Source organism: Nestor notabilis, unplaced genomic scaffold, assembly GCF_000696875.1.
Source record: "Nestor notabilis isolate BGI_N333 unplaced genomic scaffold, ASM69687v1 scaffold25083, whole genome shotgun sequence".
Lineage (NCBI taxonomy): Eukaryota > Metazoa > Chordata > Aves > Psittaciformes > Psittacidae > Nestor > Nestor notabilis.
In genome coordinates this window covers 494-19,395 of record NW_009921059.1, presented here as the reverse complement: position 1 = coordinate 19,395, position 18,902 = coordinate 494, and the positions used below count along the sequence as shown (strand labels likewise).

The following is an 18,902-nucleotide window of genomic DNA, read 5'->3' as shown; positions in this document are numbered from 1 at the left end:
AGGACAGAGTTACTGATTTCAATGTTATCTGCATATTTTTAATGCAATGCAGTAACAGGAAGATGGCTTATGGAGCGACCTACCTCTTTTCAAATAACCTCCGCTAGTAATCCTACGCCGGATCACTTTCTTCTACTGGGAAAAATGTGAATGAGATGAGCACTCCCTCCACTGAGGAGAGTTCCCTAAAATGTTCCCTCATGTCCTAGGATAGGAGAAGATACAGGACAGTTTGCACCTCTAAGATTTCTTTTCAGACATGGCAAAAAAACTAGATTGGCCCTGAAAAGCTTGTGATAATTATTCCACCACCTCCACCTTCTGGCTACCATCTCAGAGCCTGTCTTCCCTCTGAAGACTTTCTCTGTTGTCCCCTTCAGAGACACTTTAAAACATGGTTTCATTTGCAGACAGTGCCAAACATGAAGCCTGCTGATTCTCCTCTGTGTTGTCTTGCCTACTTTTCACAGTGTGAATGGCAGCTCCCGCTAAAGTAAATTAAAGGGTTAATTTCATCCTCCACATAAGAGGTACAAAGCCTCCTGGCTGTTTCAGTCCTGGCGTAGAAGAGTGGTTCCTGCTTAAGGACAGGGTGCTCACTGCCTTAAGGCTTTGCTCTTGCACAGAAGTAAATGGCAGAGAAAGGAAGGCAGCACAAGCCTCGCTGCCTGCAGTACATGCTGCTTCTAAAGCAGAGAAAGTGGACAAGAAATGGAAACTGCCCTTGGGGTCAGAAGTCAATAATAAAGGATAAAGGGTTGCTGGTGCGTGTTATGCATTGCTGTGCCTGGCACACAAGTGACACAGGCTGGTAGCAATTTTCAGTTACAGAGTATGGCTTTGTTTTTTAGTTCAGGCTGGTAGGCAGGCTTTCCGCTTAGGACATTAGTGTAACGTTAGTGTATATCTTTGAAAATAAGATGATAGTTTTTCACAGAAATAGTCTGTTTTAAATGTTTTTCAATGCAGTTGCCCTTTGTGGCTGTTGGAGGAACAGAAGATGGATGGTTCATGTTGTGCCTAGTAAGAAGTTTGGTCTCGGGAAGGTGGCCATGCTCTGAAAGTTTTGTCCAGGGCTTAGCTTCAGGCAGGTCCTGGGCATTGCCTGGACACTTCAGTACTCCTTCATGCTGGTGTGACCGTGAAAGATGCTGTTATTTCTAGCATCTTCCACCTGATGCACTTGGCACAAGGACAATTCTGCAGTTTTTCACCTAGTCCATGCACAATTTGTTATCTGCCTAGTTTGAGAAATGGCCAAGCTAGAGGAATTGTCTAGAGTCAGTCACCTCATTGCCTGCCAGGGTGACAGTCATGGGGAGTGGGTGCAGGTGGGACCATGAGCTTGGCAACCACATGTGGTTTGTGGAACAACCTGCAGTACCTTTCTGCCCACTGAGATAACATCCACCTTCTATGTAAGTAACATTTATTTCTTCCTGCAGGCTGAACTCCAAAGCCAAAATGGAGAAAGATCCAACCGAGTACTCAGTCAGGTCTGTGAGTCCTTCCTGCTCCTTTCTGCCACCAGTACTAAGTACAGCATACACTGTAGTGCTGGAACCAACATCTTCTTTTGCATCTGGCACTTCAGAGGAAGAAAAATTATGAAGGTCATTTTGTGGGGGTAGCAAAGACATCTTTTGCTAACTCAGAGGTGTTGCAATAAATAAATCGGCAGGATCATTTGTTCTTATTTTGCTGTACCATGAAAAATGCAAACTTTGCATTGCTTAAAATTATAAGTGAACTCTGCTTACCCTTGAGATCTTCTTGATGGCACCCCTGCCTCAAACCTCTCTGTGGAAATGACCCAAGAGCAGAGGGAACAGGTCCTCTCCTAGAGCTTCTGTTCCCCTGGGTTTCTTCATCACTAATTCTTGGGACAGGTGAGAGGTCCAGTGCTTCCCCATACATCAGCAGCTGCCTGCAGGGGATGCCAGCCCCTGTTCCTCTAGCATGAGGAAAGCAGGTTCAGGGTTTTGTTGTTTTCATTTTGTTCTAAACTCTGAAAAGTAGGAGTAAATATTTTTAGCATCTCCATCTTAATAAGGGGGCTTGAAAACAAGCTGTTTATGGTGGGTGTGAGAAAACTGACTTGCTGCAAGGCGATTAGGCCCTGTTCAAAAAGGGTGCTGGCTCTCTCAGCTTTCATGTAGTATGGCTGGAGTCACTGCTGAAAGCACAGCGTGTACGCAGAGCTTGCTCTTTGAGATGCTTCACGAGCACACAAGGACCTTGGGTGACAGAAGTAGGCTGTGCACTCAGGTGCACTCATCTCAGTGGCATGCAAGGCTGTGAGAAGAATTCCAATAACATGGCAAGAAGGTGGGAATGCTGTGCCCCTTGTAGCAAGATAGAGGAGCAGGCTTACTGCAAAATTGCAGGAGAGAGCAGAATAGCCATTGCTTTCATTTCTCCTTTCCTTTCCTGATTCTGCCAGAGGCACAACACTTGTGCTTGCTGCAGGCAAGAAGAAGGTAAGGAGGCTCCACCAGGAACGAGATTGAAAGTCAGGAGCGCAGCAGATGTGCCTAAAAACTAGAGCACTGCTGATAGTAGGTTGATATGTTTAAAAGCAAACAAACAAAAATGTGTTCTGGCAAGTGCGTCTCAATAAGCAAAAGATAGCAGTCCTATTTCTCAGTAAGCAAAAACCACTTCAGGTCCCAGGCAGAGGCCAGTTCCAGAGAAAAGGGGTCTGCAGCTCAGGCTTTCTTTATCTCCCTGCGACTTACTGCTGCTGAGCAAGACACAGTGAAAAAACACAGCCGAGCTTGCACTGGCATGACCCAGCTGGTTGACGTGGGGACATGGCTTACGGCTGATCTCCTGTGCAGGCAGCAACGGCTGTGCAGAGATCAGAAGTCAGTCTTTTGATGCTGGAAAGGTTTTGGGTATCTAAACATTGACTGGCAGAGTAGGAAATTCCTGCAGCTCTCAATGGATTTGGATGTTCAGAAACTCCTCTAGCTCTCTAGATCCCCCACTGTTCAAGTGTGCAGTACTTCAGACAGATGCTCTGACCCATGAAGGGATGCAGGGAATAGCAATGAAGCCAGGCGTTCTCTTTTTCTTTGTGCTTCTGCTCCTGCTCCTAGATTTCTCTTGTTTCTCCCTGCACACAAATACAGAGCTAGCGTGGCTTAATGTGGAACTTATTTTAAGTTAAGAGAAGAAACGTTCAGGCAGAGCTGGCTTTCCTCCCTACAGAGGAGCAACGTGGGCTCCAAAATGAGGATAGAAAATTTCCAGCCATTCAAAGGTACCGAAGTTGGGTAGAAGTGTGCTTATTACATGTGCTGAGACTGGATGAGGAGGAGTAGCAGGACACATTGTACCCAAGGTCTGAAGGTAGAGAGAAAATGAGTTTGCTTGGAGGAGACGTTTTAGCCCTTTGGTTTGGCTGATGCTGAAGGAGCTTGAAGAGAATGTGTCTGTGTTCTCCTCTTAGTTTGGCTCCTAGCGCTGGCATGGAATTAGGTTTGGTGTGCTCACCATACAGAAAATCCCTCTAGCTGTGGCCAAGTCCTGCTGAGTAACAGCCTTATTCAAAGCAGTGATGGTGGTTGTGGCTCCAGGGAGCACCCTCAAACCTTTATGCAGCAAAGGATGTGCATGACAGCCTTCCCAGCTAAACTCAAAGGGGCTCAATGTCGTGGGAGCCTTTGGCTCCCCCTTACACGAGGGCAGGAGCTCAGCTGGCAGCTCTGCACTGCCACCCAGGAGGAGAGGGCCCTGTGCCCACTGAGCTGCTCCTGGATCCCAGCACACCAGGGTAGGCCTCTGTCACCGAGCTTTCAGCAGCAGGCTGGAAGAAGGAGGGGATTTAACAAGCCAGTCTCAGGAGAGGCCATTGGAACCATTCGCTTCCTGAAGGGAGAAGAACATCTCCCTGTCCTAGCCCCTGTAACGCTCTGCTATAAGCACCCCATTTGGCTCCAAAGTGCAGTGCAGTGCAATGCAGGGAGGATCCAGAGGCTGCTGCCAGAGAAGCTACACTGGGCTCTGCTTCATTCCCAGACCAGGACAGAGGAGAAGGGGAAGGGAGAACAGTTGCCTTCCAGGTGTTTACCTAGCAGGGAAGCAAAGAAGAGCTTTAGAATAGCACCCTACAAAGGAATAAAGTGTCCTGATAGTCTTTTCCTTGTCCAGACGGGAGGGAGCAGACCTGAAAGATGTTTCTGGTCCTTGGTTCTGCTACATTCCCTGTATCGGGGGTTTTGGTTCTGTTTGTACTTGAAGAGGGTCACAAAGTCAGAAAACAAATACTGCTTTACACGAGGAACATCCTCTCCCTCCCTGCCCATCCAGCTTCCCCCAGCTCCGAGCGGGAATGTGAAGGGCCAGCTGGCTTCTCCTTGCCTTTCCCTTCAGTCTGCTCCCTCCACTTTCTGTTCATCCTCCCTTAGCTAATTGTGGCTATCTCCCCGAAGTGGAACTCAGCATCACCCCTGCAGGCTCCTCAGCACTCAGGGGGGATGGTGCTGTCCCAGGCGGAGGGAAAGCCCATGCTGCCATGGTGGTAGTGGGGAGATGCTCCCCTTGGAGAGTGCAAAGGAGGTGAGAGATTGCCTGCAGACGATCGTAGCTGCTCATGTCTTTTTCATAACGCTGGCTTTCTGTCTAGAAAACGGTATTCATCCTACTCACAAAGTCTTTCTGACTTGAGCGTTTCATGCAGAAAATGCACAGAGATGGCAGTGAACACCCCGGGCTGTTAACCAGGCACCTTCCTTCCCCGCTTCACAGCCCACCTCACGTGTGGCTTGGGCTGTGGGGGCTGAGGGGGGCAGGAAGCTGACTGGTCCCCCTTGCCTCACACCTTGCAGTGTGGACCCTTTCAGGGTTTGTGTGCCAGGTCCTGAGTGTGTTGCCCAGGGGCAAGGGGCAGGCTGAGGAACCAGTGTCTGCACCAAACTGGTCTGAGCCTTTGCTGGGAGTCTCAGTGGGCCTGTGCTTTAGGAAGGTGACTGGTGTCCTGTGTCCCTTGCAAGCTGCTAATGAGCACTGAATCAGACTCACCTCTCCCCCACCATGTATTCACACACATATACATACATATGAGCACATGCATACATATATGTATATACACACATACATAAAAAAGAATGTGTATTAAATACATATCTCAAACATATGTCATCTATCAAAAGAAATATTTCCTAATAAGTTCACCTTTTATTAGTTTTCTTGTTTCTCCTGTAAGTAATTTGCCTGAAAATAACTTCTGATTTTCCTCTCATCTTCTTTCCTCACAGGTGGAGTACAGATGGGAAAGTTTCACCTCCAGGTGAAACATGCTGCGCTTTATAACTGAAGATCACCCTGGAGGCTGTGTCTCCACTGTGGCTGCCCTTGCCAGACCCACAGAGATAGCTGCACGTGGGCAAACAGCCCTAGCAAGGACAACAGCCTGCTAATGCTGCCTGTAGGGGCATTTCTGCTTCTCCACCCTGCAGCAGCCAGGCCAACTGTGGCCTCAGTTTTCCCAGTCTTCAGCAACCTGCTCAAGACATGTAGCTGAGGGCAAGGGCTGGGGCATGAGGCTTGCGGCTGAGGCAGGTTTTGAAGTTAGTGTGTAGGAAGCCTGATGTGCCCTCATCCTTGCTGCTGCCCTTCTGCTCTGGATAAACGGTCTGAAATCATGAAAGCTATAAAACTAGTGCATTTCCTAGCACTAGCATTATGTAAATAAGCCAGGTCAGACAGCTGGCATGACAGAAATTTCCTCAGCATTTTCCTATCTGCATGATTAAACAAAATGCAACTATATCCTAAAAGCCCTGGAAACACATCCCTCTTACAGGCGTCGGGATGTTTTAAGTATTTCTGAATGTCATGGAAAAGAGAACAGTAACTGTTTCCTTGGAGGAGATGGTGTGTGTGCGTCCCAGACAGAGGACTTGTGGGAAAGATGGAGGGAGGGAGCTGCTGAGTTCCTGTAGGTGCAGTGCAGCAAGGAAAGGGTGGTGTTATGAGGAAAGCTTTCCTGGTTTAAGGCATTGAATACATTGGAATTGTTTTGCAGAATAACTGGCTTGCACTTACTACTGCTGTAATGGGATAGGCAGAGAAGCAGAGGCTGTGGCTGCTTCGGCAGCAGGAGACATCAATTATGGAGGAAGGAGGACATGTTGTATGAGGTCAGGAGACAATAGGACACACAGGTCTATATTATGCCTTTTCTCTGCCTGGCCAGGTGATGTTTGCTGTGGCAGAGTGTGAGTTCCCAAGGTAACATGAAACGAATGCCGTCTCCTTTCTGAGGAGAAATGGGTCAGTGTTTGCCATCCTTACAGCCCCGATACCACAGCCTGCGATGTTATAGATGCTAATTATGGTAGTAAGATCACTTACTGAGTCACTTCAGCTCACTTTCTGGCTGTGTGTGGAGAAATGTGAATTACACAGCAGAGGGATGTGGGTACTCATCTTTGCACGGACAGCTGCACCAAAGGCAGATCAGATTTTATTTGATGGAATCTCCTCTCTCCTTAATCTTCAGAGATTTAATGAAAAGCTTAACTTTAGGAAAGACCACCACAGCCTCTAATCTCTTCTTCTGTATGCCACAGACAAGCACATTTCACCTGCTTACCACCTGGTGAATTTTAGTGTTGCTCTAATTTATGGTGAGAAAGGCTTGGGAACAGGATCCGCAGCGCATCATCTCTGACACTTACCAGGGACTTCTCCACCTGCATTAATGCTGCCTGGACCAATGCACACCTAAACAGAGCCCGGCATGAACCCTCCAGGAGGTGTTCAGGAGCAGCAGCCAGCTGGGGAGTGCATGGCCTGGCAGGACTCCATGGTTTGGCTGTGCACAGAGAGCTGGAAGGCAGAGGGGTCCCCAGGGGAAACCTGCTAACCCAGCTGGCAGCGCTGGAGCAAAGGGGAACCAAGGTGCTCGGTGCAAGTGAGCCCATCTCACACAGCAGGAAGGATCTTCAGGCCACACCACTTTTCATGGAGCTGGCACCACTAATAGGGAAAAGGAAAGCAGTGGCTCTCCCAAGTCCTCCACACACTGCTGGAGGGGTTGTGTTTCATTACATACATTTTCGAAGGGCTGTTTGTATCTAAACATACACAGACTGTTTTTTTGGGAAAGGTGTACTGTTATTGAGGCTAGTTATGTAGCTTTTGGAGGCTTGGGGATGGTGAATCCACTGGAAGAGATGATCCTCTCCTTGGTGGGCATGCTGTCAGCTGGAGCATGGTGGCAATGTAGAGAAGTAATGAGTAAAGTCTACTTGTAGGGAAGAGGTGAAGCTCAATGAAATATGAAAACTAGTCTAAGCAGAGGTGCCAGGCTGGACTTTGTGGGAGGAGAAGGCAGCTCATGCCACCCCCTAGCTGACCTGTGAACTTGTGGGGCCATTGCCCTTCCTGGGGAGCTGCTTGTAACTTGGCCAGAACAAACTCTGGCATATGTACCCAGGCACAGCCTGCAGCAGCATCCCTGTGGAGAGAAGCACGTAAAGAAGAGGTAGAGTAGTGCTTGACTTCCACATGGTTAAAAGGGTTCCTTGCACATCTGTGCTCTAGATGTGGTCTTTTTAAAGGGGTTGTCCAGCTTTCTGCTATGGCCAAGGTGACATTGAAGCTTGGGCTGTGGTGGCTGAGGAGACAGCAGCTGTGGGAGTGACACTGATGGCACACGGCCCCTGGCAGGCTGCACGGCAGACAACTCTCAAATGCATGTTCCCACATCTCTGTGGTTGAGAGTCACTTAATGGAGAGATGGATCTTTTTTTCCTAATTAAGAACAATATAGAAATATAAGTAATGTCAGACTTCCCCAAAGGTGCAGAGAAAAAAAAAGGGAGGGGAGCTGAGGAGCAGCAGCCGCCAAGTGGAAAACCCAAAGCTTTATTAGCTTTCCATTTTCCACATGAGCATCATATGGTTTTGTCTTCTTCAACTGAGATAAAACTGGAAAAAGGACCTTTATTTGCAGCTAGCTCACCCAGGCCGCTTACAGGGCAGGCAGATTATTTATCCTGCCTGCCAGTCCTGCCTGTAGTTTGTTTAAATGTCTCTGTGTCTTGGCAGTGTCTTTGCTGTTGGGCTGGAGCTGTTAGAGGTGGGTGTATTTATCCAGGAGGATGGACAGCACACACATAACTTCATAGAGCCCCTCTCTGGGTGACATGTGCTCTTCAAAAGCTTCAAGTACTAACCTGCCCATCTTTCCTAAGAAAATGAAGTGTCAGGAGTTCTTCTGTCTCTCCCACCTCCCCGCAGTTGTGACCTCTGTCCACCAAGCTTAATAGAGACACAGAGGTCTAAATGTTTATCTGACCCTTCATGTTGAAGAGCTGAAAATAATACAAACATTTTTGTTCTGATTTATAGCTGAATAACAGTGGAATCTGCCAAGCAGGCTCTGGCCTAATCTTGTGCCTTGAAGTGGGAGCTGCTCATCTTGCATCCCACACCAGTGCTGCGGGAATGATCTTTCGGTGGGAAGACAGAGGAGAGCGGTGCCTCTAGCCGCGGGGTGGCCCATGCTGTTCACAGGTGAGGCACAGAGGCTTGGCGGGTGAGATATACTGAGGGAGGTGGGAAAATGTCTTTTGATTGCTTAGCTGCTTTTGAAAGGTGCAACAAGGAAGATTTAGCACGTGTATAATTTCAACAGTCGTAGGGACCTGGCCTCTTGGCTGAAGTTGAGAGATAAGGGTTCTTCCCCTGCAGTTACTGACATGTATGTGACCTCCAAGGAGTCACCCGAGGAGCTGGGAGCTATTTGTATCACACAGCTTTAGGTAGAGAGCCTCATCTTCTCAGCTTGCACCTTCCCCATCTATGGAGCAGTGCTGACCTCGGGCAGCCACCAGGCAAGGGACTGTGGCTCATCCTGCCTGGATGTGCACAGAAGGCCCCAAGCTGCTCACAGCAAAGCTGTGTGAGCTGATGCTCCATGTTAGTCCCTATTAAGAACCTGGTTCTGTAGCTCTCTGTGTGAGAAGTTCTCCTCACTCTTTTATGGTGGCAGCAGACCTGGATTCTTTATGTTTAAATGTCAGTTGAAGTGTTTTTTCACTGATGCCTTCAGCAGCTCTCTCACAAGTCAGTGGGGCTGTTCCTGTATGTGGTGAGCTGTGGGGCTGTCAGGCCCTGCAGCTCTGCCCCAGTGGTCATGGGAACAGGCCTTACTACCTTATGCTGAAACTAATGCATAGGACCTATGCCCTCTGAAACCATATTTCTAGATATATGTGTTTCCCCCGAGGTCACTTTTCTTCTGGCCCAGACTTAGTGCTTGGTTAGTTCTTCACAGTCTATTAAAAGCTCTTCCTGCGTAATGTTCTCTCTTTAGTACATAGTGCCAAATATATCCAACCATCAAAACCTGCTGCTCTCAGAGGGACAGGTTTGGCATAGGGCTTATTTATGGGAGGGGGGACGTGTGTGTTCACAAAGCTGAATACCATTTTTCTTGTGTTTATCTTCCACCAAGAGACCTCTCAGGGCAGGTGGGAAAAGTCACACTGCGCTTTCATAGCATCTTAGTGGCGTTACTCTCCCAGAAACAGCAATAAAACCGTGGCTTACGGGCTTGCAATGACAGTTCAGCTCCTCATTTCATTCCAAGCCCTGGCTGCATTATCTGTCAGGAAGATAATTCCCTGACCTTGCGGTCAGGGGATAAGCGCTTTGCTTAGTGATTAAGCCACTGCAGTATATAACACAGCATGTTTAATCCCTTTGGTAGCTGGTCCTGGGGAGGGGGCAGGAGCGGCTGCAAAAATACAACAGCTTGTAATAGGTCTGGAGACCTCAGAAACGGTGGCAACAGTGCAGAAACTGTGGCTGTATATGCCCATCCTCCTAAGTTAATTTAGTGGCAGACTGGAAAACAACCAGCATATCTAGGGCACTATTTTATCAAGTAATAGAGCCATATGGTGCAAAACCCCACAATCATCTGATTGTGGCTTAGGCATGTCAGAAATCAGGGAGACCCTTTGCATATTGATCCTGTCTACTGGCTGGCACATATATAAAAGGGTTTATAGTTATTTTTCCTCCATTCTGTCAATGAGGGAAGGGACTCCTGAATAACCAACTAATCCTGCTGACTAGAGCTGGAGAAGGATGAAATACAACCTGTTCTGCTGCTTCAAAGCTGTGGCTGGGATACGGCTGTGAAGCATCTGTCTGACATGCTAGGAAGGCCCACAAGCCTGCCTTAATGTCCAAACAAGAGCAGTCAATGCATCAGGGTGTGGATGCATGACCAGGTTTCAGGGCTGTACAAGTGAAGGGTTGAAGCCCAGTCCCACTGGTGATATTTAGGGTCCTGTCTGCAAATAAAATCAGAGTGAAAGCTTTGACTGACAAGGTCGGACCTAAGAGGTTTCATCCTCCCAGTCAGCCTTCTGTCCACTCCCTTCCACTGAGATTCTGATTCTTGTCCCTGCCAGTGATGGAGAAGATGTGGACAGGAGCCCACATCCAGCCTGCCAGCAATGAGACACTTACTTGGCATGAGGGAGGACACTTTTTTTTGAGAAATCCTCTCTTCCCATGCTGTCACTGCATAGTTGAGGACTATAATTCCCCTTTTAATCTAGCTTTTCCCTTTCCAAAGAAACAGCCCCAGCCTCAGGCTTCTTTTGGCTGTGGTGTCACCTCTGCTTGGACACAGGAATGTGCTAGTTGTCACCATGTTTGCCTTTGGGCTATTGATGTTACCAGCCATAAACCCGGCCCCACAGTCTGGTGACCAAAATCGTTGCTTACAAATAAAGCCATGCATGGATCTGACCTTTGTGTGACACTGCCAGGCAGCTCTCCAGTTCCCCAATGAGAAATGGGCTATGGGCATGTTGTGGGTCTCTACCAACCCCTGGCAGTTTGACATTAAATTTGGTCTTTAAGAGAAAAAGAAAAAGCAGAATTAAAACAAACTTCAGAAGAAATGTGCTGCTTCATCGTGTGCTCTTGAGCTAGATACCTCTCCTGCAGTTCATCCTCCTGATCCTAGCACTGACACATGCTAAAATCTTTTTGGTACCAGCTCATATTGAAACACTGACAGAAATGCCCTCATCACCCTGTGATTCACAAGACCTCCCTCTGGGCACCCTTGCCCACTGCCCTAGACCCCAAAGGGTCGTAAGTTAGCTCAGGCTTCCTGCTTAAAGTCGTGAGGTGCTGCACCCACACAAGCCTGAGGCGGAGGAAGCCACCAGGCTGGAGTGCTTCTACCATTCTTTATTCCCTGAGGGTATCCAAAAATGTGTGAAAGGAGCTGTTTGGCCGTACACATCTGTTGCATAAGAGCTAGAAACCATGCCTCGTATGGTTTGAAGGTTATTTACACCTCCCATTTTGCCATTTTCTTCTTCTCTCTCATGTTCGGCAATTCTCTCCTTTCCTTTGGGGAGACATTCTGTCCCTTCGCATTTGTGCCTCCAACTTCCCCATAGAAAAGACTTATGCTAAAATGACACATCTGATACACTGAGTCCCTGGGCAGTCTTGCCTGCTTGCAGGATACCTCTCTGTACCCAAGGACATTGCGGTGTGTTGTCATGGAGAGGATTCGGGCAGTATTGCTAGGTCAGCAGGTACTGGACAGCATGCGAGTTTATACAGCGCTGGCATCAGGATGGATGGAAAGGACCCCTGCTGATTCCAGGGGACTGCAGAAATTACCCTGGTAGCTTACAGTAAATTTTCTGTGTATCTGGGGACTCACAGGCTGTGACTAAATCATGTGGCATCCCCACTATAGTACAGTGTCTTTGCAGGGAGGGATCTGCAGGTTCCCAGAGACTGCAGGAGCTGCAAGAAATCTATAGAGTAGCGCAGTGTAGTCTGATCAGAGACACTTAGAGAGGACAGTAGCTCTGGATGTGAACATCACTGCCTTCAGGAATCTCTACTTCCACAATTTTTTGATGGACCCATAAGTAAAATACATTTAAAATACCTGACTCTGCAAGGAGGTACGTGCAGGTTCTTTGAAATGTTGTAGGAATCACAGAATACTTCTGTATAAGACAGAGCGCCTTCTGCCCAGAAAATACTAGCACTCACAGCTCCCAAGAGAAGTGAGTTGGAGTGACAGCTACCATGAATAGTGACATGGAGTTTATCTACAGCAAACCTAAGATGCCAGGTGCTACAGTGTTGCTTAAAGCCCTGAAGAATCCCTTCGTTTACCTATCTGCCTAGCATTTTCTGAGAGCAGACAGGTCAGCTCTGGTTTACCGAAACAATCCTCTCCAGCTTCACTTCCTCCTGTGCCTTCAGTAGGTAAAACTGCTAGCAGAAAAAGCAATGATGTCATGACTCAGAGCTATTAAGATGTGTCCAAAATTCCTTAGTCACGACAAGTCGTGCAGGACTAAATAAGCTAATTAGGAATTTACTAGCAGAGCTCTGAATAGGTTGAAAAGCCCATAAAGAGAAGCTGGAGAATAACGGACCAGTTAATCCGTCCTAGGCTCTCCACTGCTGGAGTTAAACTGCAAGTGGTGACTGAACTCGCCTGTTTAACCTTGGCTTGGTTATATCCACTCTTCACTGGTAGTCATGGCAGTGGTGATAGGGTGGACGTTATCTTAGACAGGATGCCAGCGTGTTCCCAAAGCACAGGTGATGATGACTGCAGAAAGGAACTCTTCCCTCTCATGCAAGAAGGGGCACCATTTCCCGTGCCAAGCGCTGGTCTAATCATGGAGGGCAAACACCTAATTGCTTCTTCTGGGGCTTGTAGTGCTCGCCCCATTCATGGTACACTGCCTGGGAAAGCAATGCAAGGGAAGCAAATCAGCAGCAGTGCTGCTATTTGAAAATCAACCAGTAGCATCCCCTTGCTACACCGCAACATCCTAGTTCTTCTGCAGGTTTTCAGTCTACACCACCCAAAGCCTAGATTCAGACAGTTCCTATAGTTGCTCATGCACAGGCACGCCTCAGTTTAAGGAACGGCAGAGCAAATTAGTTGGCTTGAAGACTCTACAGGCAAGTGGAGACTTTGCTACACCCTGCCGTCAGCTCCCCAGATACCTAGCTGCAGGCAAATGGGAGCAGGAGCCTCAGGACCAAACTGGCTGGGAAACAAAGACAGCTTGAATTTGGTGGGACCTGAAAATGGTGCAGAGGCTCCTAGACAGTGTCTGCAAGAGGGCTGCAGAAATCCCTTAATGAAAGCAAAGTGTCACTGCTCTGTCAGGCTTCATGTCAGATGTGGGCTGAGCCCACCCAGGACAGCTGTGTAGTGGTCCCTCTACAGTGAAAATAATGCCCTTCTGTTCTCACCTTTTCCTTGAAGTCTGAAGAAATAGCTGCAGTAAACGTGACGCCTGTCTCATTCAGCATGTACAGGAGAGAAGTGCGCAGGTAGCAAAGCTTGTGAACAGAACGGCCCCCCTCCTAGGGTCTAACAGAATGCTTGCAACTTGGCACTTAACTCTCAACCGCTGGCATAATGCTCGGAGCTTTTTTCAGAAGGGAAAGGAAAATAGCTTTCTGCTTTACCTACACATCTGTGTTTTGAGCTTCCTTCCTCTATTATTTTCCCATCTCTTATAAATCATTAAATAACTGTCAAAAATAGCACAGCTTACTTTGGAGGTGATTAAAAAAAGACAAGAAATTATACCATCATCCTCTTACAAAACAAAACATTCCCGGTAGCACCAGACAGACACAGAGCCAAATCTCTTACTCCCCACTGTTTAGTTTCCTATCTGACAAGGTGTCTCTGTGCCAGCTGCCCTTCCCAGCAGCTGCGCTGAGCTGCTGTTTAAGCAGACATTGCTTTGCAAACACCCAGGAACACAGCGTGCAGCACAGGGTATTGACAAACTTGTTGCCCAGCCTAAAAATACCAACTGATATGTGACCCTCTCACCCTGTTGCCTGGGTACAATGCAGGCAGAGGGAAATTTCCACCAAGCTCTTAGAAACATAACCTATCCCACCGTGATTTACATAAATAATAAAAAGTTTAATATATCCAGGCTGTATTCATTCCTAGAGTAATTCTGCTGGCTCTAGGGAGAAAACTAATGTGATGAACTGGATCCTGTAACTTTAATGTGCTGAAAGAAAGTGCTTTTGTATGCGGTTATACATACAGACATAAGCAATTCTAGCTAGCCAGGATGGTATAAGGATTCTCAGTAAATGCCTGCTCTTTCACTTAACTTTGCCATCTGTAGCTCCTGCCCATTTCTGCTAATGCACCTTCCTCCCACCCTGCCTCTGTCCCGGTCTCTCAGCACAGCCTCATCTGTGCTACTCACCTTCAGGCCCCTCATCTGAAAGTGTTTCAAAGTTTGGGGGCAATGCCCAGAAGTGGAAGCTGGCAGCTTAAAACCTTCATCCTCAAGAAACCACCAGCTTCAGAGCAAGAGCCAGAGCAGCTGCCACAGCAGGGGCACAGGAATATCCTTCCCTTGCAACCAGGAGCAGTTAATTAGAGGGCTGCTTGGGAACAGGGAGGACCAGAGAGCAAGCTCCAGCTAGATCACAGAGGTCAGCATGGCCCGGGGCAAGTCACATCAGTTCTTTCTGCTTCATTTTTCCTCTACTTAAGCTGGGGGTGATAATTAGTTTACCTCACTGCCAGATCCTGAGATTAGATGCAGGGAGCTTTGTAATGCACGTAAGAACAAAATTGCACTGGCAGTTTGGTTTTGTAATACAGGATATTTCTTACAGCCAAAGTGCTTTTGTAATGTGGGGGATTTCTTGCTGAAGAGCAGGGATGTAAGAGATGAGCGTGAAGTTGCCAGAGAATTACTTGGGTCCTTTCAGACTAGAATCTTATAATGACAAAGTTGTGCTTCACAGCAAAGAGCCATGCTCAAAGAATGGGCTTAGGACAAAGAAGTCAGACCTATAACTGATTTTTTTATGCCCTAGCATTAAGAGGCATGTCAGGTGTGGGGCATATGCCATTATGAAGGCTCTGAACACTGTCATTCCCCAGAGTGCTGCTTGCTCTGAACAAATGGAGAATGTGTTTCCAGGTATCTTGTACATAAGAGCGTTGCATTTTTATCTCTTCCCAGTGTTTTCTCTTCAAAATCTTGTCTAATAGCATCTCACCATAGAGAAGGGCAGAGCTGGCTCCTGCCTAGAAGCAGGATGATTTTCTGGCTCTTTACAGTGGGTGCTACTTGCTTGCCAAGGGCTTGTGGGGCTGCACTCTCCCACAAGGACTTGAATTAGGGCTCCACAGTCTCCCATTAGAACATGCCTGTACTGCGCTGCAAAGTAAATGACATGGGGCTTATTTCCAGAGGGACTGGAATAAGCCGGTGTCTTCCTCTTCTTTGCCTATGACAGCTAAGTCCGATTCTAACCAACTTAATTCCCTAGGACCTTGACTTGGCAAAGCATTAAATGAGCTTAAAGTTGCACACTTTGAAGGGAGTCTGGCAGATCCATCCCAGAGCATCTCAGCCCTCCTGGATCTGGTGGCTGCTCTGCTAAAGAATAGCACAGTCCCAGGTCTGCAAAACAGAACTGTGTGCAAAGAGAGCCACAGTCATCGCCCACACCTAACTAGTTTTGTGTCTCATCCTTGTATCTCCCTGCATCTGCTTTAACAAAAAAAAAAAGATACAACAACTCCCCCTTTCAAAATGGCATTCTAACTATTACATTTTTGTCTTCACTACCCATGGGAGAACATTCACAGCTGAAAGCAAATCTCTGAAAGTTCTCATGTAACAACTGGTGGTGATGAGCTGTCCTCACACCAGATGTGATCAACCTGGTGCTCTCTGAGGTCAGTAAGGGAGCAGAAAATGATGCTTCCCTGAAGAAGTCACGTCCCTGGTGACAGCTAGCAGAGGTGGCTCTGGGGCTGTACATAGCAGAATGTCTGGAAAATTAGTGGTTGATAGACTTCATATTGTAAATTCTGTGTTTCTCACATCTCCCTGTCCAAGCTTTGCTTAGTAAAGACATGCACACCAAAATAAGTCCCCTCTCAGACCTGTGTGTGTGCTGCCTATTCAGCATTTGTTTAGTGAACAGAATTCCCTTGGCAGCAGGAGAAATTTTAGCACAGAATAAGCCTGGAGCTCCCTCCATAAGCATCACGAAAGAAACACAGTAGGTAACCAAGGTAAGAAATCTAACTCTCACATCTCTGTTTTCCATGTGTTAGAAGTATTTATGGTAAACTGGGTTAAAAAATACCTTCTGAAATATTACGTAGTGGTGGTGCAGCTGCTCCTCCTAATAGTTTTTGAATGCGCCTGCCAAATTCAACCTTGACAGATCATGATTTAGTGATGAATTTTGTGTGAAGAGGCAGCATGCAGAAGAGATTGCCAGCACTCTCAATGGCATTGCAGGACTCCAGCTTTAGTCTAGATGCTGTTAAAAACTAGACAATCCACACAGAATGGTTTAGGTTGGAAGGGACCTCAAAGATCATCTAGTTCTAATGCCCTTGGTCTGTGAACACTCAAAATGTGTGAAGGATTCATCCAGAGCTCAGGCAAAAGAAATTGCTTTTTAGTCAATGCTTCCCCTCATGTGTGAGCTCCCTGATGTTTGATACAAGATGAATTCATCCTGCAGCCTTGGTTTCACAGAAGTGAGAATGATCGGGCACCTGACCAAGGAAACCAGGCTGCATCATTCTGGGGCCTCTGAAATGACTTGTCTTACTCTGCCATAGCTGACAGTGTGACAGACTCTTCTGATACTGTGTGCTTGATCATGTTGTCTCTATGCAAAACATTAGTATATTATGTGAGTTTTATCTGAAAATTAATCCCAGGACCTGGTCTTGTAATTCTTTTTAGAACATTTAAATGGTATTAGAAGTCTTTCTCCCTAATGTTTCAGTATCTAAACTTCAGAAACCTTGTAAACATTCAGAGTGGTTTGTAGCAGATCAGCTTCTAGCAGTAGTCCTAGTCAATGGGCAATAGTAAGCAGTGAAGTGGTTCTCAAGTGCGGTTAGAGGTGCATCCATGTGTCAGTGTTTGGCTGTAGATTTGAATGGTCAGTGTCATTTGATCCAGATTTTGGGTCGTCCTGTTAGACCTATGGGATCCAACATGAAACCTGGAGCTAGACTCCAAGCGTTTACGAATTGAAACCTGGGAATTTGATGCTAGCTGAATCTAAGATGTGTTGTCAGTCATTGAAGTTCCCAGGTAATTGTCCTTTTGTTACTGTTAAAGTGCAGGTGTTGCAAGGTCTAGTGGTCATTCTGTGGCATGCATGCAAATGGCCTAGAAGCAGTCTTGATTATAATCTTATGATTGTAATACAGCAATAGCCTAAAATGTGTTTTCTAATCAGCTGCTCTTCTGCTCTAAATAAGCTGTGATTTACTTCTGAGCTGTGAGGTAACATGTTACTTGCTTTGATTTTTAGTTCTCCCTGGCCTGTGGCTCAATATCAAAACCACCAAATAAGCCTCATCCAAAAGGGTTTAATTTCTGTTCCCACAGAAATCCAGCAGTAGAATTCCTCAAATAAACAGAAGCATAAGCAGACCCAAGATACACCTCTCATGCCTCTACCAAACTTGCTGACTTCATTTCCCATGCAGCAATTTGAAGCAACTTATGAACTCTGTTGGCTTTCACACTTTAAACTACAGACATAAAAAAATATCCATACACATATGAATGTCTTTTGGAAAAAAAAATATTTTTTCTGAGATTGCACATTCAAAACTTGAGCTGCACACTGCACAGTACAGGAACAGTAGTTTGCCAATCCAATTACCACCAGGTAGGGATGTTTTGATTAGTTCGGCTCTAGCCCTAAGGTGTCAAACTCAGTCAGCAGCAGGAGATGGACTCCAGGTGTAATTACAGTCAGTGGTCAAGACATGGCTCCTGGGCTGTAAAACGTTCTCAGTTTACACTGGAAATGCCCCATCAGAGGGAGGTTTGGACAAAGCCTTCAGGTAGATTGCAGTAGACCTTTAGGGAAAAAAATGCTGTTCCAGTTAAAGACTGTGTCTGCTCATTTGCCCACCACATTTTGCCTTCTTTCTGTTGTTTCCCAGCTCTCCCCATTTGCTCTCAGCTAAATGAACCAGGCAGTGAACTTCAACCACAGTGCAACGATGCAGGGAGTAAGAGCCCTCGTATTTGTGCTGGCAGGCTTTCTCTGCAGCCCCTAAGGCTACAAACAAGATGGAATGTTGGCTATGCTGGAGTCACTGCAGGTTTCAGCCCAACTGTAGTGCTGCCAGGGAATAAAGGAAGTTTTGTGCAGGCTGGATTCAGGCCACTGGGCATCTCTTTCCTATGTCTTTGCAGCGACGAGGGCACACATGGACCACCGCGCTATGAACAACATGTGAAGGAGACTGGTTTTTATCAGCATATTTTAAACAGTATGTGAAATAGCTGCCACATTTTTGTGCGGTACCCTGCTCCCCCAAAATAAGAAATTAGGGTGGTTGTTGGTTGTGCTATTTTTTTAAATGTTAATGTGGAGGAGCTTCTTGATGCACTATGATGGACAACTGTTGATGTCTCCCCACTCATCCACGATGAGATCTTTCATTTCTTACTCAGGTGGGCATGCAGTTCTGCTTCCAAGGCCATCTTGTCAAAGGTGCGCACGTTTGTCTCCTCACGCACCTTTTCCCGGACATGGAAGGATGCCCGAGCGACAGATCTGGCGTTTTCTAAGACAGTCTTCTTCTCCTTGAAGATCTGCTCACTCCTCTCCAGCTTCCTCTCTATAGAAAGGAGGGTCTCCCTGCGCCGTAAGTCTTCATACTGTTCCACCTTCTGCTTGTTCATCTTCTGCACTTTCTCCTTCTCCAGACGGCTCAAGACCACCCTGCGGGCTTTTTCTTGGACGGCCTCTTCAGCCACCTGGGCAGCATGCTGGAGCTTTCTCTCTGTCTCTCTAGCAAGGGCCTCCAAGTGCTC

At 47.0% G+C, this 18,902-nt stretch overlaps 1 protein-coding gene across 1 annotated transcript in view; it reads right to left on the bottom strand.

Annotated features, from left to right (window-relative positions):
* Positions 1-18,524: 18,524 nt before the first annotated feature.
* CCDC177 (coiled-coil domain containing 177) overlaps positions 18,525-18,902 on the bottom strand; it is a gene marked incomplete at its 5' end in the record, with an annotated part of 868 nt that continues 490 nt past the window's right edge. The window contains 1 exon segment of the mRNA XM_010010984.1: positions 18,525-18,902. This exon segment is cut by the window's right edge and continues 33 nt beyond it. Coding sequence (XP_010009286.1) covers positions 18,525-18,902 — 378 coding nt within the window.